This window comes from Saccopteryx leptura, chromosome 3 (assembly GCF_036850995.1).
Source record: "Saccopteryx leptura isolate mSacLep1 chromosome 3, mSacLep1_pri_phased_curated, whole genome shotgun sequence".
Classification (NCBI taxonomy): Eukaryota; Metazoa; Chordata; class Mammalia; order Chiroptera; family Emballonuridae; genus Saccopteryx; species Saccopteryx leptura.
Genome location: NC_089505.1, coordinates 278,024,697 through 278,039,738, shown reverse-complemented (window position 1 = coordinate 278,039,738; position 15,042 = coordinate 278,024,697). Strand labels below are relative to the sequence as shown.

General features: G+C 35.4%; 1 protein-coding gene across 2 annotated transcripts in view; it reads right to left on the bottom strand.

Moving 5' to 3' along the window:
• Positions 1-15,042, bottom strand: part of SOS1 (SOS Ras/Rac guanine nucleotide exchange factor 1) — a 117,984-nt gene that overhangs the window by 20,322 nt on the left and 82,620 nt on the right. For both annotated transcript variants that reach the window (XM_066378438.1, XM_066378439.1), the window contains exons 12-17: positions 14,542-14,664; positions 14,140-14,243; positions 12,795-13,017; positions 11,472-11,591; positions 5,078-5,240; positions 4,447-4,564 (exon numbers count right to left, since the gene is read on the bottom strand). In XM_066378438.1, the coding sequence (XP_066234535.1) occupies positions 4,447-4,564; positions 5,078-5,240; positions 11,472-11,591; positions 12,795-13,017; positions 14,140-14,243; positions 14,542-14,664 (851 nt within the window). The remainder of the gene's footprint in view (positions 1-4,446; positions 4,565-5,077; positions 5,241-11,471; positions 11,592-12,794; positions 13,018-14,139; positions 14,244-14,541; positions 14,665-15,042) is intronic.

Below are 15,042 nucleotides of genomic sequence, written 5' to 3'. Positions count from 1 at the left end.
AAATATTTGTTGACAGATTGAATGAAATGAACATCAGACCTACCCAGGTCCCTCCCCAGGCTCCCTTGATGAATTGGCACTAAACTCACATTCATTAAAGTAAATGAATATACTTTAATGTTTTACCAGAAAGGGAAAATTAATAAATGAAATAGTTCTATCAATAATTTAGGAGGGGTCCTGGCCGGTTGGCTCAGCGGTGGAGCGTCGGCCTGGCGTATAGGAGTCCCAGGTTCAATTCCCGGCCAGGGCACATAGGACAGGCACCCATCTGCTTCTCCACCCCTCCTCCTCTCCTTCCTCTCTGTCTCTCTCTTCCCCTCCCACAGCTGAGGCTCCATTGGAGCAAGGGTGGCCCGGGCGTTGAGGATGGCTCTGTGGCCTCTGCCTCAGGCGCTAGGGTGGCTCTGGATGCAGTGGAGCGGCGCCCCTGGGGTGGGGGGCAGAGCATCACCCCCTGGTAGGCATGCAGGAGTCTGTCTGACTGCCTCCCCCATTTCCAGCTTCGGAAAAATGAAAAAAAAATTAGGAGGAAAAGTCCTTAGGAAAACAATAAATAGAAAATAATAAAAAATAATACAAGATGCCCCAGCTGGGTAGCTCAATTGATTACTTCATTATCCTGATACACCAAGGTTGTGGGTTTGATCCCTGGTCAGGACACATACAAGAATCAACCAATGAATGCATAAATAAGTGGAACAACAAATTAATGTCTCTCTCTTTCCTCCCTCCTTCCTCTCTAAAATCAATAAATTAAAAAGGAAATGACAGAAAACATAAAATCAGAGAGAATAATTAAGTTTAGATTTTATTTTTTTGAAGAAAAAAGCAAATGAAAGTAAAACAAATGAGCACAAATAGAATGAGAAAGATACATTGCAAATAGGAGCAATTTAAAAAATAACATTTTTGTAGATACAACTGAATAATAGTATTTTTAAAAATAATAAAAGACAATTGTGTAGCAGAAACGTGAAATTAAAGAAATTAACAAAGAAATGATAATGTTATTAAATAATTATATGCTGCGAAAGATTTCAGGTCCAGATGGTTTTTGTTGGAATATTTTAAAATTTAAAGGCTAGATCATTTCATGACATTCCAGAATAGAATAAAGAAGATGGAAAGCCACTTAATTAATGTTACAAAGTAAACATAACCATAACAACAAAAGCTGATATAGTACGAAAAGAAAAACCACAGACCCATCTTATTTATGAAGATGGATGCAAAAATCCTAAATAAAACGATAACAAATAGAATTCATTTTTACACTTAAAAGGTTAATCCACCATAAATAAATGCATTAAAGTTAGTAAGTAGGAAGGTTCTGTATTAGTAAATCTATTATTTAATTTGTTAAACAAGAAAAATCATTTTTCTCTAAGATGGAAAACTATTTATAAAAGTGTATGGAAAGAGGACAGAGGGAAAGGGGATGACAGGATGGGATAAACCTGAAGAGAAGGGGGGAGGGCGTTGTAGGGAGGGGAGCAAGGGAGATGTTGAGGGGAATAAGGGGGAGAGGGGATGAATTCGGGGCAACCCTAGAATCTATGTAAACACAATTAATTAAATAAAAAAGGATTAAAAAAGTATATAGATATTGCTAACAAAAACAAAGGAAAAACTCTGAAAAGAAACTTTCTTAACATAATAAAAAGCATCTAATCAAGAAAATAGCAAAATTATACCTATTTCTGCTGAAACTAAGATTAAAACAAAGCTGCTAATTTTTATCATTATTGTTTAACAAGTGAACTTGACTCGAAGGAACCACTGAACTAAAGCCAGCCCTTTATTATTATTATTTAACCTTTCTTTAGGAAGTTATGACCAAAGTTATAAGGCATATAGCACAGAAATAAGATCAAGGAAGAGACTATCATTATTGGTAAATATGATTAAATATTTAGATAATCCAAGGAAATGAAAAATTCTTAGAATTAAGGGTAATTGACTATTAAAAAAATGAATACCATTCACAATCATTCACCTAGGAAAAAGTTAAGTACCATAAACTGTCTTTCCAAATTAATTGATAGATTGTTTCAAATGTATTATGGGAAATTACACCCCCCCATTAAAAAGTTTCTTTGGAAAAATAAAGAGACAAAATTGGCAACCCCCTAAAACAAAACAAAACAAAAAAACCCTGAAGTAACCCTAAAGAATCAACTTTATCACATTGAAAACACTATAAAGAGGTGGTTCCTAGGCTTGGCACAACTGGCCTTTTGGACTGGGTAACTTTTTGTTGTGGGGGCTACCCTGTGCATTATAGGATAGCAGCAACATTCCTGTCCTCTGCCCATTAGATGCCTCTAACACTTCTCAATTAGAACAATAAAAAGTATCTTCAGATTTTGTTAAATGTTCTTTGGGGGGTAAAAATTTCCCCCAGTTGAAAATCACTTATTATAAAATACCAATCAGGCCCTGGCCGGTTGGCTCAGCGGTAGAGCGTTGGCCTGGCGTGCGGGGGACCCGGGTTCGATTCCCGGCCAGGGCACATAGGAGAAGCGCCCATTTGCTTCTCCACCTCCCCCTCCTCTCTGTCTCTCTCTTCCCCTCCTGCAGCCAAGGCTCCATTGGAGCAAAGATGGCCCGGGCCCTGGGGATGGCTCCTTGGCCTCTGCCCCAGGTGCTAGAATGGCTCTGGTCGTGGCAGAGTGACGCCCCAGAGGGGCAGAGCATCGCCCCCTGGTGGGCAGAGCGTCGCCCCTGGTGGGTGTGCCGGGTGGATCTCGGTCGGGCGCATGCGGGAGTCTGTCTGACTGTCTCTCCCCGTTTCCAGCTTCAGAAAAATACAAACAAACAAACAACAACAACAAAAAAATATATATATATGTATATATATAAAGTGCCAATCATTAAAAACTGGGACATGAGTATAAGAACTTAATAGGAAACTATTTATTAAAGAAGGAGGTATCATATATAAATGAGGATAAAGAATTACTCAATAAACCCGAGTCAACAAAAAAACCAATTTGGTAGAGAAGTAAATTTGAATATTTCATATGATCTCTAAGAGTTCAATTTTTAAATTTTTAAAAAATTTATTTTAGAGGGAGAAGAAGGGGTAGGGGAGAAAGAAAGAGAGAGAGAGAGAGAGAAACAATGATCTGTTTTTGTGTATGTGTCCTGATCAGGAATCAAATCCACAACCTTGGAATGTTGGGACTATGCTCTAACCAACAGAGCTATCCAGCCAGGGCTAAAAGAGATTTCAATTTGATAAAAGAGTTAAATATAATTTAAAACGTCAGATCATAAAGCTAAAATAATATTTCATTGAATATTAAAATACTAGACTGGAAGAACTTTCTAAGGTTAGAACCAATAGAAATCATAATGGAAAAAATGGACATTGAAGGATTTTAAAATACTGTATTTTTTTGCTCCATAAGATGCACCTGACCATAAGACACACCTAAGGTTTTAAGGAGAAAAATAAGAAAAAATATTCTGAACAAATGTGCTAAAATAAAGTATTTTTCACTCCATAAGATGCATGGGCATTTTCCCCTTTACTTTTTATGAGAAAAAAGTGCATCTTATGGAGTAAAAAATATGGTACTGTGTGTCAAAGAATAAAAACTATAGGGCCGAATGGTAAAATATGTAGCTGGAGAAAATATTCCCAAATACAGATAAAAAGTATAAATATAAAGGTATTCTTTATCACATTATTTAGTAAAGCCCAGAACCTGGAAACAATGTATGTTTTCAATCATAGGTAATAGTTGCATAAACTGTCATACCAACTTTACGGAATATCATGCAGCCATTACAAATGATAATTATGAGGACTAATAAAACACATCAATATATTTAAAATACAGGTGAAAAAAGTAAACAATAGTGTGTACATGTCACATGATTATAACTATATACAATGTGCACAGCAAAAAGATTAAAACATACAAAAGTGGTTAGTTATAAAGCCTGTGGAAAAAGTGGGAATATTGACTGAAAAAAATTAGAGTATAAAAATATCATGTGTAGTGTAACTTAAAGCTATATAAAAATATATAGCTATAGATGAGGAAATGGCTAGGAGAAAATATACCACATGCTAAAAAGACTAAACAACAGACATATATAGATCATAATTTTTGTAAGCATTCAGAGGAAGAATCATCAGAACACTATATACCGGCAGAGAAAAGAAACCAGTGTGAAAGAGAGCATTATAGCAAATGGCTTCCCAAGATAGAAATAAAAAGTGAAATGTATACATTAGGATTGATCTTAAAAAGTCCTAATAGAGAAATATTCTAGGGGATTCAGGTGTTAAATATCTGTATATTTACAAAGAAAATACTTTGTAAATAAGTATTTTCTGCTGGTATATTACATATGTGCAAACTCAGTTACTTAATGAAATAAGTGTCTTGTTTTATCCAGAAATGCAATAAAAATTCAAGAAATGCTCACCAAAGAAAGGCACACACGGTGGATTAATAGACCTGAGTTTTGCCAAATATTTCTTATAGTGATCTTCACTTAATTCATGAGCTTCTTCTAAAATTTTCTTTTGGCGACTTGGTATTTGCTACAATAAGAAAATATTTAGGGAGCATAAGTTTAGGAAAGGAATCAAAGGTTTTTTCCAAAAAACGCCAGGCTAAGAGTAAAGCCCAAACACAAGTGTATCAGTCTGGTTCTAGGAATAATATATAATACTGTTACAAAGAGACTATCTTCCTGGGTCCTAGTAGTACAAACTTAAAGGGGTGTACGTACGTACATGCGTGCATGCGTGTGTGTGAAATCTGGTTTCTCTTGCCATTCCTCACACAATTCTGTGAGCACAATTGTACATTACATTTCAAATAAAGTGCTGAAAGCATTTTCTTCTTCTAACTGTGAATGCATTTAACTGAGAATGGCTAATTTGAAAAAAGAGTAACCAATTCAATTCAAAATTTAGGTAATTTCATCTTTTAAACTATAACTGAAAGACAGTTGAGGCACTTAAAAATTAAAGATCATAATTGTTAAAATCCTCATTTTAAAAACAGGAAATATAAGTTATTTAAAAAAAACACCACCTATGCAAACCTACCTCAAACGTGTGGTCTAGCCTGTAAACAGGTGATGAGTTCATAGCACTGACAACCTCAAGGACACCATTGAAATTGTTCAGCTCTTGAAAGACTTGAAGAATCTCAATTATTCGACTCACCACAGCTACTCTTTCTTCTAAGTTTTCAGTTTCTACAATACATCTGGGAATCAAAGACAAAAAAGTGAATTTAAAATTTTGGAGTATTCCCAACAAAGATATGAGTTAAAGAATTTAGTAACTAAAATAATGTAGAGTGGGGAGAGGCTATCAGTGTAACTATAGAGATTATATATTCAGAATGGCAGGTAAATAGTAAGAGACTGGAAGATAAGAAGGCAGTGCCTCGATAGGCATGCTGTTCTTCACTGTCTTCCAGACTGATACCACCAAACAGTCAATCATTTCCCTACTATATTTGGTGCATCCTCTCTCAGCACTAGAATTAACTGATGAGTCTAACATCTTATTGAATATATCCTGTTTGGGGGATGTGGGTATGTTCTAGGGGAATTTATTCTAAAATTCAAGAAGTTTGTGTTTCTTATTCTTCATCTAATTGCAAAATTTTAGTGATTAATCCTTAATATTTTTCTTTGATATATAGAAATAATTAGCTACATTTCTAGGAACAGCTCTTTATATAAGCATTAGAAGGTAGAAAGGTCAATGAAAGTATTCTACCACAGCTAAGAATAAAAAATTTTCAATTACTTAGAAAGAAAAAAGTCAATAAAAATAAAGCATTTAAATATCAAGAATCCTTGGAAAGTGTGTATGTGTATGTGTGTATCCTTTTAAATATCTAAGAGGAAGTGTACTATGCTCAAAAAAAAAATTCTTCACTGAACATTTACTCTCTGTTTCTAATATTTGAGAGAATTTATTTATTAATTAGTTATCAGTAAAGAAAAAGACATTTTAAACTTGGTTTTCAATAATGTAATATTAAACACTTTATAATCCAAGAAAAAATAGGATATATAAATGGAAAAAATAAATAAAAGTCAACATTAAACATTTTTTAAAATGTAAAGTTTCAGATTACATTATTCTCTAATGAGGCTTGTCTGACACTAAGAAAAAAACCATAGCAAAACTATCAAAAGTAATTTGTCTTATTTCAAATTAAACATAACATATATGTGTTTAAAGCATTAGCTATATCTCTACAAATATGTCATATTTTGTCTTGGTAGCTAGTTAGTTGGGCATTTAAAAAGATATAATGTGCCTGACCAGGTGGTGGCGCAGTGAATAGAGCATCGGACTGGGATGCGGAAGGACCCAGGTTCGAGACCCCGAGGTTGCCAGCTTGAGCGCAGGCACATCTGGCTTGAGCCAAAAAAAAAAATCTCACCAGCTTGGACCCAGGGTCGCTGGCTCGAGCAAGGGGTTGCTCGGTTTGCTGAAGGCCCGCGGTCAAGGCACATATGAGAAAGCAATCAATGAACAACTAAGGAGTCCCAACGAAAGACTGATGATTGATGCTTCTCATCTCTCTCCGTTCCTGTCTGTCTGTCCCTATCTGTCCCTCTCTCTGACTCTCTCTCTGTCTCTGTAAAAATAAATAAAAATTTAAAAAGATATAATGTATTTATATCTTGTATTTAACTATACTTATCACAAACATTAGGGGATATTTAAAAATGAGTATGAAGCTATAAAATATCCCCTAATGTTTGCGAGCACTATAGTTCAGTAAATATTAACAAGGTATACAAACTGAGATCACCTGTGTAGCTTCTATAAAAACCAGGCAAGTTTGGACTTACTTATCCATAGGTAACTGCAATTCTAATGCACATCCATAGCTAAGAACCACTGTGGCAAATGAACAAGAACCTTTCATATTGAAAAGGCAGACAATGGAGCCTTTATACATTGTTGATGGAGGGAACACAAAATGGTTTAGCCACTAGAAAAAAACATTATGAAGGTTCCTCAAAACATTAACAATAGAACTACCATATGGTTCAGCAATCTCATTTCTGGGAATTTGTCCAAAAGTATTAATATCAGGATTACAAACATATATTAGCACTCCTATGTTCATTGCAATGTTATTCACAATAGCTAAGATGTGGAAACAACCTAAATGTCCATCTAAGGATGAACGGATAAAGAAAATGTGGTATATAAATACAACAGAATATAATTCAGAAGGGAATCCTACAGTATGCAACCATATGAATGATCATTGAGGACACTGTGATAAGTGAAATAAGCCATTCACAGAAGGACAAATACTGCATGTCTTACCTAAAATAGTTAAACTCATTGAAGCAAAGACTAGAATGGTGGTTGCCAGGGACTATGGGGAGTGGAAAATGGGGTATTGCTAATCAACATGTATAAAATTTCAGTTTTGCCAGATGAATAAATTCTAGGAATCTTCTGTACAATATTATGCCTACAGATAACAATGCTGTGTTGTACACTGAAAAAAATCTGTTAAAAGTAAATTTTATTCTTAAGACAATAAAAGAAAAAAGCAAGAAATGGCCTCTTCTCAGTTAGCTATTAAAAATATAGGACAGAAATAAAATGTTCTCTATGTCTGATCAGTTATGTTTCCTCTTTACAGACATAGGTTTTCATTATTATGATAGAAAAAGGCTTCTGCATACTGAAGTGTAATTATTTAACTTAATAATGAAGAAGTCAGGAAGCAACACATAGAGGACAGTTATAAAATTTTACTTTTTTTATTTAAAATTTTTATTAAGTGAGAAGTGGGGAGGCAGAGAGACAGACATGTACCCCCAGCAAGCCCCCTTTGGGACTGTTGCTCCATTGCTCGGCAACCAAGCTATTTTAGCACCTGAGGTGAGTCCATGGAGCCATCCTCAGTGCCTGGGGCTAACTTGGGGCCAACTTGCTCCGACTGAGCCATGGCTGCAGGAGGGGAAGAGAGAGAGAGAGAGAGAGAGAGAGAGAGAGAGAGATAGAGAGAGAGAGAGAGAGAGAAAGAGAAGGGAGAGGGGAAGGGGTGGAGAAGCAGATGGTCACTTCTCCTGTGTGCCCTGACTGGGAATCAAACCTAGGATGTCTACACACCAGGCCGATGGTCTACCACTGAGCCAACTGGCCAGGGCCAAGTTTTACTTTTTATAGATGCTAAGAAAGTTATAGCATAAATAGAAGTCCTAACTTTCAAATTACTTGGAATGCTTATTTCTCTTTAGGAATCTCTTTCAGGTCTTTATCTGCATTCTAGTTTAAGTTCCCCTCATTCTCTTCTGTCACTGGTCTCTTGTTCTGAAAACTCTGATATGATCTGTGAAAACCTCAGATCACCCTTATAAAACATCAAATAATCATATTGTTTTTACTCAGGAAAAAAACATGGCCATTACATAAAACTCCAATCTCTGGCCCCAACTATAAAATTGCATTGAGATTCTGAACTTTTGACATGATAGTGTAATGAGCTCTGCTTACTCACCTCTTAGTGAAACTGGTGAAAATTTTGTGTGTGTATACATATATATATAGATAAATATATACATATTCATATATATATGCATACATACACATAACTATTTAAAGTTTCTGGAAATGACCCTAAAAGCAAATAGCAAATGAGGAAACATCTATTCAGGAAAATCTAAAAAAGTTCCGTAAGAGAAACAGAGGCAAGAGTTTGTGGTATTTGAACCAAGACTGCTCCCTCCCTTCTTACTGCCAGAGGACCTCTGGGGGTGGAGGTGAAATAGTCTACTGCAGATTGCTGCAGTCAAGAACAGGGCTTCCTGTCCACCCAGCTCCCCAGTAGAGGGACTTCTTCCCTGGAGGGGCAGGACTCCTGCATTACTCATTCATCCTGCCCCAAGCTGCTGGTTGCTGAGCCTAAGTCCCAGGTGAGTGCAGCTGACAGGTGGGGACTCCTTTCTCTTGCCTAACTTCTATGTGGAACAGTTGCTCTGCCTTCAATGTGGCAAACTAAAAACACTGGGAAGAAAACCATTCCCTGGTTTCTGAGGCAGTGGTTTCATGCCAAGAGAAGCAAGTGAAGAGGACCTCATGCTACTGTGTGTGTGCATGCGCAAGGGCTCATGCATGCACACACATACCCCTCCTCTTCTACCATCACCGCCACCTACTGCTACCAAGCACTCAGCTCCTAGAGCAAGAATGTCACTCAGAAAGAAACCTGCAGTCATCCCCAGCTCCAGAGTCTAAAAGCTCAAACAGATAGCTCCTAATCTCCAATCATTTTTAACAAAGTGTGGAGAAGCTTAAGCCTAAGGGTGCTCTCAAGAACAGTGAAGGTTGCCCTGTCCGGTTGGCTCAGTGGTACAGTGTTGGCCCACATGTGGATGTCCTGGGTTTGATTCCCGGCCAGGGCACACAGGAGAAGTGCCCATCTGCTTCTCCACCCTTCTTCCTCTCCTTCCTCTCTGTCTCTCTCTTCCCCTCCGGCAGCCAAGGCTCCATTGGAGCAAAGTTGGCCTAAGCACTGAGGATGGCTCCTTGGCCTCCACCTCAGGTGCTAGAATGGCTCTGGTTGCAACAGAGCAATGCCCCAGATGGGCAGAGCATTGCCCCTTGGTGGGCATGCGGGGTGGATCCTGGTTGGATGCATGTGGGAATCTGTCTCTCTGCTTCCTCGCTTCTCAGCTTCTCACTTCAGAAAAATACCAAAAGAAAAAGAAAGCCCTACATTCCCCACTGCCTTCTTTCGGTGACTGTGGGCATACCCTAATCCAGGAGTAGTCAACCTTTTTATACCTACTGCCCACTTTTGTATCTCTGTTAATAGTAAAAATTTCTAACCGTCCGCCGGTTCCACAGTAATAGTGATTTATAAAGTAGGGAAGTAACTTTACTTTATAAAATTTATAAAGCAGAGTTACAGCAAGTTAAAGCACATAATAATAATTACTTACCAAGTACTTTATGTCGGATTTTTGCTAAGTTTGGCAGAATAAATCTTTATAAAACAACTTACTATAGTTAAATCTATCTTTTTATTTATACTTTGGTTGCTCTGCTACCAGGCACCATGAAAGCTGGAATGCCCACTAGTGGGCAGTAGGGACCAGGCTGACTACCACTGCCCTAATCTGTACCTTCCAGAAGAGGACCATCTCAGTGTGGGAGGAATGTGGTGGTTGGGGGGGGGGGGTAGCCTTCCCTAAAATAATCCAGCTAAACAAATAATCAAGCAATAACAATAAGCCCTTGGGAATAGGAGAGGCAGTACTCACAATTTATTATAACATATTATCTAAAATGTCAAGTTTCCAACAAATATTATGAGGCATGCAAAGAAATAGGAAAGTGTCACCCTTTCCCTGGAAAAAAGGCAGAGAATGGCAACTGTGAGAGAGTAAATGTTGGATTTAACAAAAAAGATTTCTATGTATCAACTATGTGTATGTTCATAAAACTAAAGGAAAGCATGATTTAAAAATTAAAGGAAGGTATGAAGACAGTGTGCATCAAATAGAGAATATCACAAAAGACACATAACTATAAAAGGAACCAAATGGAAACGCTGGAATTGAAAAGTACAATAATTAAAATAAAAAATTTACTAGAGGGGAAACAGACAATTTGAACTGGCAGAAGAAATAATTAGTTAACTTGAAGATAGAGCTATTGTTTAAAAGTGAAGGCAAAATAAAATCTTCCCAAGATAAACAACAATGGAGAGAATTTGTTCCTAACAGACCCACTGTACCTCCCAGAAGAGGTATATTAAAGGAATACTAAATACTTAAAGCAAGTTCCTCAAGCTGAAAGCAGGTGACCCCAGATGGTAATATGAATTCAAAGAAAGAAAGAAAGAATACCAATAAAGGTAATTATGTGAATTTCAGTGATACTATAAATGCATATTTTTTTCTCTTAAGTGATTTAAAAAGCTACTGCATAAAATAAAATGTATGTAATGTATTGTTGGGCCTATAACAAATAGAAACATAACATATGTGTAATATATTGCCAATAATTGCCCAAATGATAATAAAGTTGTAATGAGCTAAAAAAATGACAGCAAATGGTAAAGCAATCATATAACAATGTATTAATAGAGTTGCACCATTAATTTTATGTAATATTATTATAATAATACCACAAAAAAGGGGGGGAAGGAAATAGAACTACATAGGTGTAACATTTCTATGTATCATTGAAATTAAGCTAATATAAACATCAAGCTGATTCTGGTAAATTGTATATGGTAAACTTTAAAGCAACCACTAAAAAACTTCAAAAAGTATAATGAAAAAATCATTAATAAAATTAAAATGCTGTATTGGAAAACTATTCACTCAGTGCAAAAAGGAGAAAGAAGAACAAAACAAGACATGAGACACACAGAAATGCAATAAAATTTTTACCATATTTGACTGCTATGAAATGTTAGAATGTCACTAATACTTACTTCTCAAACCACAGAGTGAGATTAGTGGTGTGCCGGATCATTTTCAGAAGATTAGGAGAATTAATTTCTTTGTCTTCTTTTGTCCACACACTTCCAACTAATTCTGACGGCTGTACAGCTCTAAAATCATCAAGACATGATTCTACATGACACTTTTCCCTCTAGTATACTGTTTTATTAAGTAAATGAGATAAATAAAACTAAACTACCATATAAACTTGTCTCTTACACCAACAAAAATATGAAAAGGTATAACAGAAAATTGTAACTATGCATCGTTTTCTAAATAGTAAAAATTTTTATGCATGTAGCTCCATTTTACTTTTGTGAAAATCAATAGGCAGAGGGATGAAAGTTACAAAAGAAAGTTAAAGTCGCCCAAGAATACCAAGCCAGCAAATGGTAAAGCCAGGATTTTATTATTGTTTTATAGTAGCATTTTGCTTTGGACAAGGTTGGGATTTCTTCATAACGTCTTTCCCAACACTTACTTTATTTAATAAAGTAGGGTGACCAAGTAGTTTGGGATAGTTCTTTTAAATAATGATATATCTGTTATAATAAAAGCTCAATGAAGGTATAGTAATCACTGCAATTCAGAAATCATTTATTTTTCTTCTAAAGGAGGAAGGAAAACCCAATTACAAAATGGTCCTGGAAAATAAATAAAATAGATGCTAACACTGATTTTTGAGAATAGTGATGATCTTTTGTGGGAGATCTATAAATTTAGTTCATTTTTTCATTTAATTATTAAAACATAGTTTGAAATTCTAAATAGTCCCCATTTAAAAACAGAAACAGACTTTTTTTTTGAGACAGTTGTTATTAATCCGTATAAAAACTAAAAAGGTTGTAACCGGCCATGACTCAAATTTGTAATTATAAACGACCGTAGCTAACTTACTGAACCCTTACTTTGTGCTAAGCACTGTTCATATATTGAATATTTTCAACCTCACAACAGCCCCAGGAATAAGTTCCATTTTACTTTTGTGAAAATCAAAAGGCAGAAGGGTGAAAGTTACAAAAGAAGGTTAAAGTTGCCCAAGAATACCAAGTCAGCAAATGGTAAAGCCAGGATTTGAATTTAGATTTAACAGTGAGGGGTGACTGCAAACAAAAGCTGTAAGTCCAGACAAAGCAAGGGAGATCAGGGAGTGAGAGAAGAGGAATCAGCTGCACATTAAGCCTTATTACCAAACATTTCGTGTACTATTTGATTTATATCTTACAACAGTTCTACAAGGCAGAAACCAGTATTTCATTTTAAAAATGAATTCCTTTAATGTGATTTTTCAGCTTGAATATAAAATTACATACCGATATAGATCTGATTCAAGTAAAGTGAGCTGCCGAGCAATTTCTATTGGGTGTAATGTGAGCAGGTCAAAAGTCTCTGTGTGCCCAGGTTTGCTTATGTGCCACTCAACTGTGGGAGGTGAACTCTGAAATGTAATATTATGACCTGGTCCACTGTCTCTTGCAATTTTTTTCCTTTGGATTATTTTAGTGATGGATTCAACCCATTTTTTCATTGCTTTACCTGAAATACATTTTAAATGACATTTAAATACTTTTTACTCAATATTTCATTTTTTAAAATAGCTTAAAATCATACAAGTGAAATCTGAATATATCTTTGCTATAATAACAGTTCAAATGATCAAAATTTTCAAAATGGAAGTTCCCTTTTATCGTTTCCTGTTCCCTATCCCAATTTCATTCTTCTTCACATGGGTAACCACTGTTAATAATTTGGTTTACACTTGTCCATATTCTTTTTAAATAAATTTAGAAAGTAGTTTATCTATACAGATTTTTCACCTCTATTATTCTGAACTTCAGTTCAAAATATTTTATAATCCTCCAATAAAAGACTTATTTTACACAAATGAAATTTATAAAGATAGACTATATGCATTCACTGTTGATCTAATCAATTGCATTTTATGAGCCAAGCAGGTCTAAAGGACTGAGTCCTTCATATTAGTATGACTTTTGACCTGGATTTGTTTTGTACTATGCATGAAAGTATTATTACTGAACCCTTTATTTTCTGATTCTCCTTTAGCAAGTACAACAGAAATGGAAACAATTTATCTAGGACATGCTTACACCTATACAATCATAGAATCTTTAAAACTAGAAACTTTGGAGATCATTAAGCCTAGCTCCACATGTTACTGATGAGGAAACTTAAGTATAAACAACCCAAGTAAGTTTGTCTAAAGTCATGTGTCTGGTATGTTTCTCCGCCCTCAGTTCACTATGCCTTGCTGCCTCTGCTATGTATGCACTGTTCACCTAACTGTGGCTCTTACTCTCCCTCAGTGTTGTTATAATGGTACAATAGTGCCTAATTGTCCTTTGCTATATGTACTTTCAGATAAGTGTAAAGACACCATAAATTGAGACTTTTATTTTATCCAATTCCAAAATAACCAGTAAGTTGATTTACTAAATAAAATACATTGGTTCAACAGGGCAATTACTGAGCAATTTGTAGGTAAAAAATGTTATTTGATGAAATAAAAATTTTTTTCAAATTGTTATGCTGACACTACTATAAACATCTTAACAACAATAAGCAATAATGACATCAATTGATAGTCACAATACTGATACTTTTATTACACATAAAACTAGGCACTTAAAACAACCATACCTCTTACTGTTCCAATAAATTCCTCCATTCGCTGCAAAAGATGTGTATCTCTTTCAAAGTCATAGAAATGGTGCTCTACCCAGTGCCGACAGACATTCAATACTCTGGCATTAACATAGAAGAATAACTGAATTACATGGGAACTTGGGACATAAGTGTTTATCACAATGAATGGTATAAATGAAAATGGAGTAACTGTCACCAAATTAAATAATCTTATTAGTGGCTTACCACTTTCAATATTCCATGTTAATTAAGGCTTATACAATAATTTCTGATAATTGCCTTTTACTCATTTTACTTGTTACCTCCTTCTTGCTTAGAAGAGATCCTTATTTACTTCAACTCTGAAACAAAAGTTCAATAAATACTTATTTACTTCAGTTATTTATTAATGCTTACCGCAGTTGTACAGGCTGTATATATTCTTTTCTAAACCTTTTTAGTTCTGCACTCAAGGGTTGATCTCCATTCTCTATAGCTATGCGGTCAGCTTCTGTTGGCTCAGGCTCAGGAATTTCAAACCTAACATAAAGCAGAATAAACTAATGAAAATATTAATTATTTTAAATTATACAAATAGAAACTAGAAACTTTTTTACTAGTCAGCACAATCAAGACAGCACTGTAAAAAAAATTACTAAGGGTAGACATATCAGCAAAATCAAGGTTTCCATAATGTAAAGTCTAAAAGTATGTGACTATAAAGTTATGAGACTGATGTTCATTTTGGGCTTGTATAATTAAATCAACTAGCAATGCTTTTTAAGGGTAATGCTTGAAAATTTGACTGCTCTTTGGGTAGATGAAACACTTCTTGATTATAGTAGTATTTGTTTACTGACAAGCTCTATTTTCCTCAACTTGTGGTTTATTTGAAAAGTTCTGTTTAGAACATCTAAA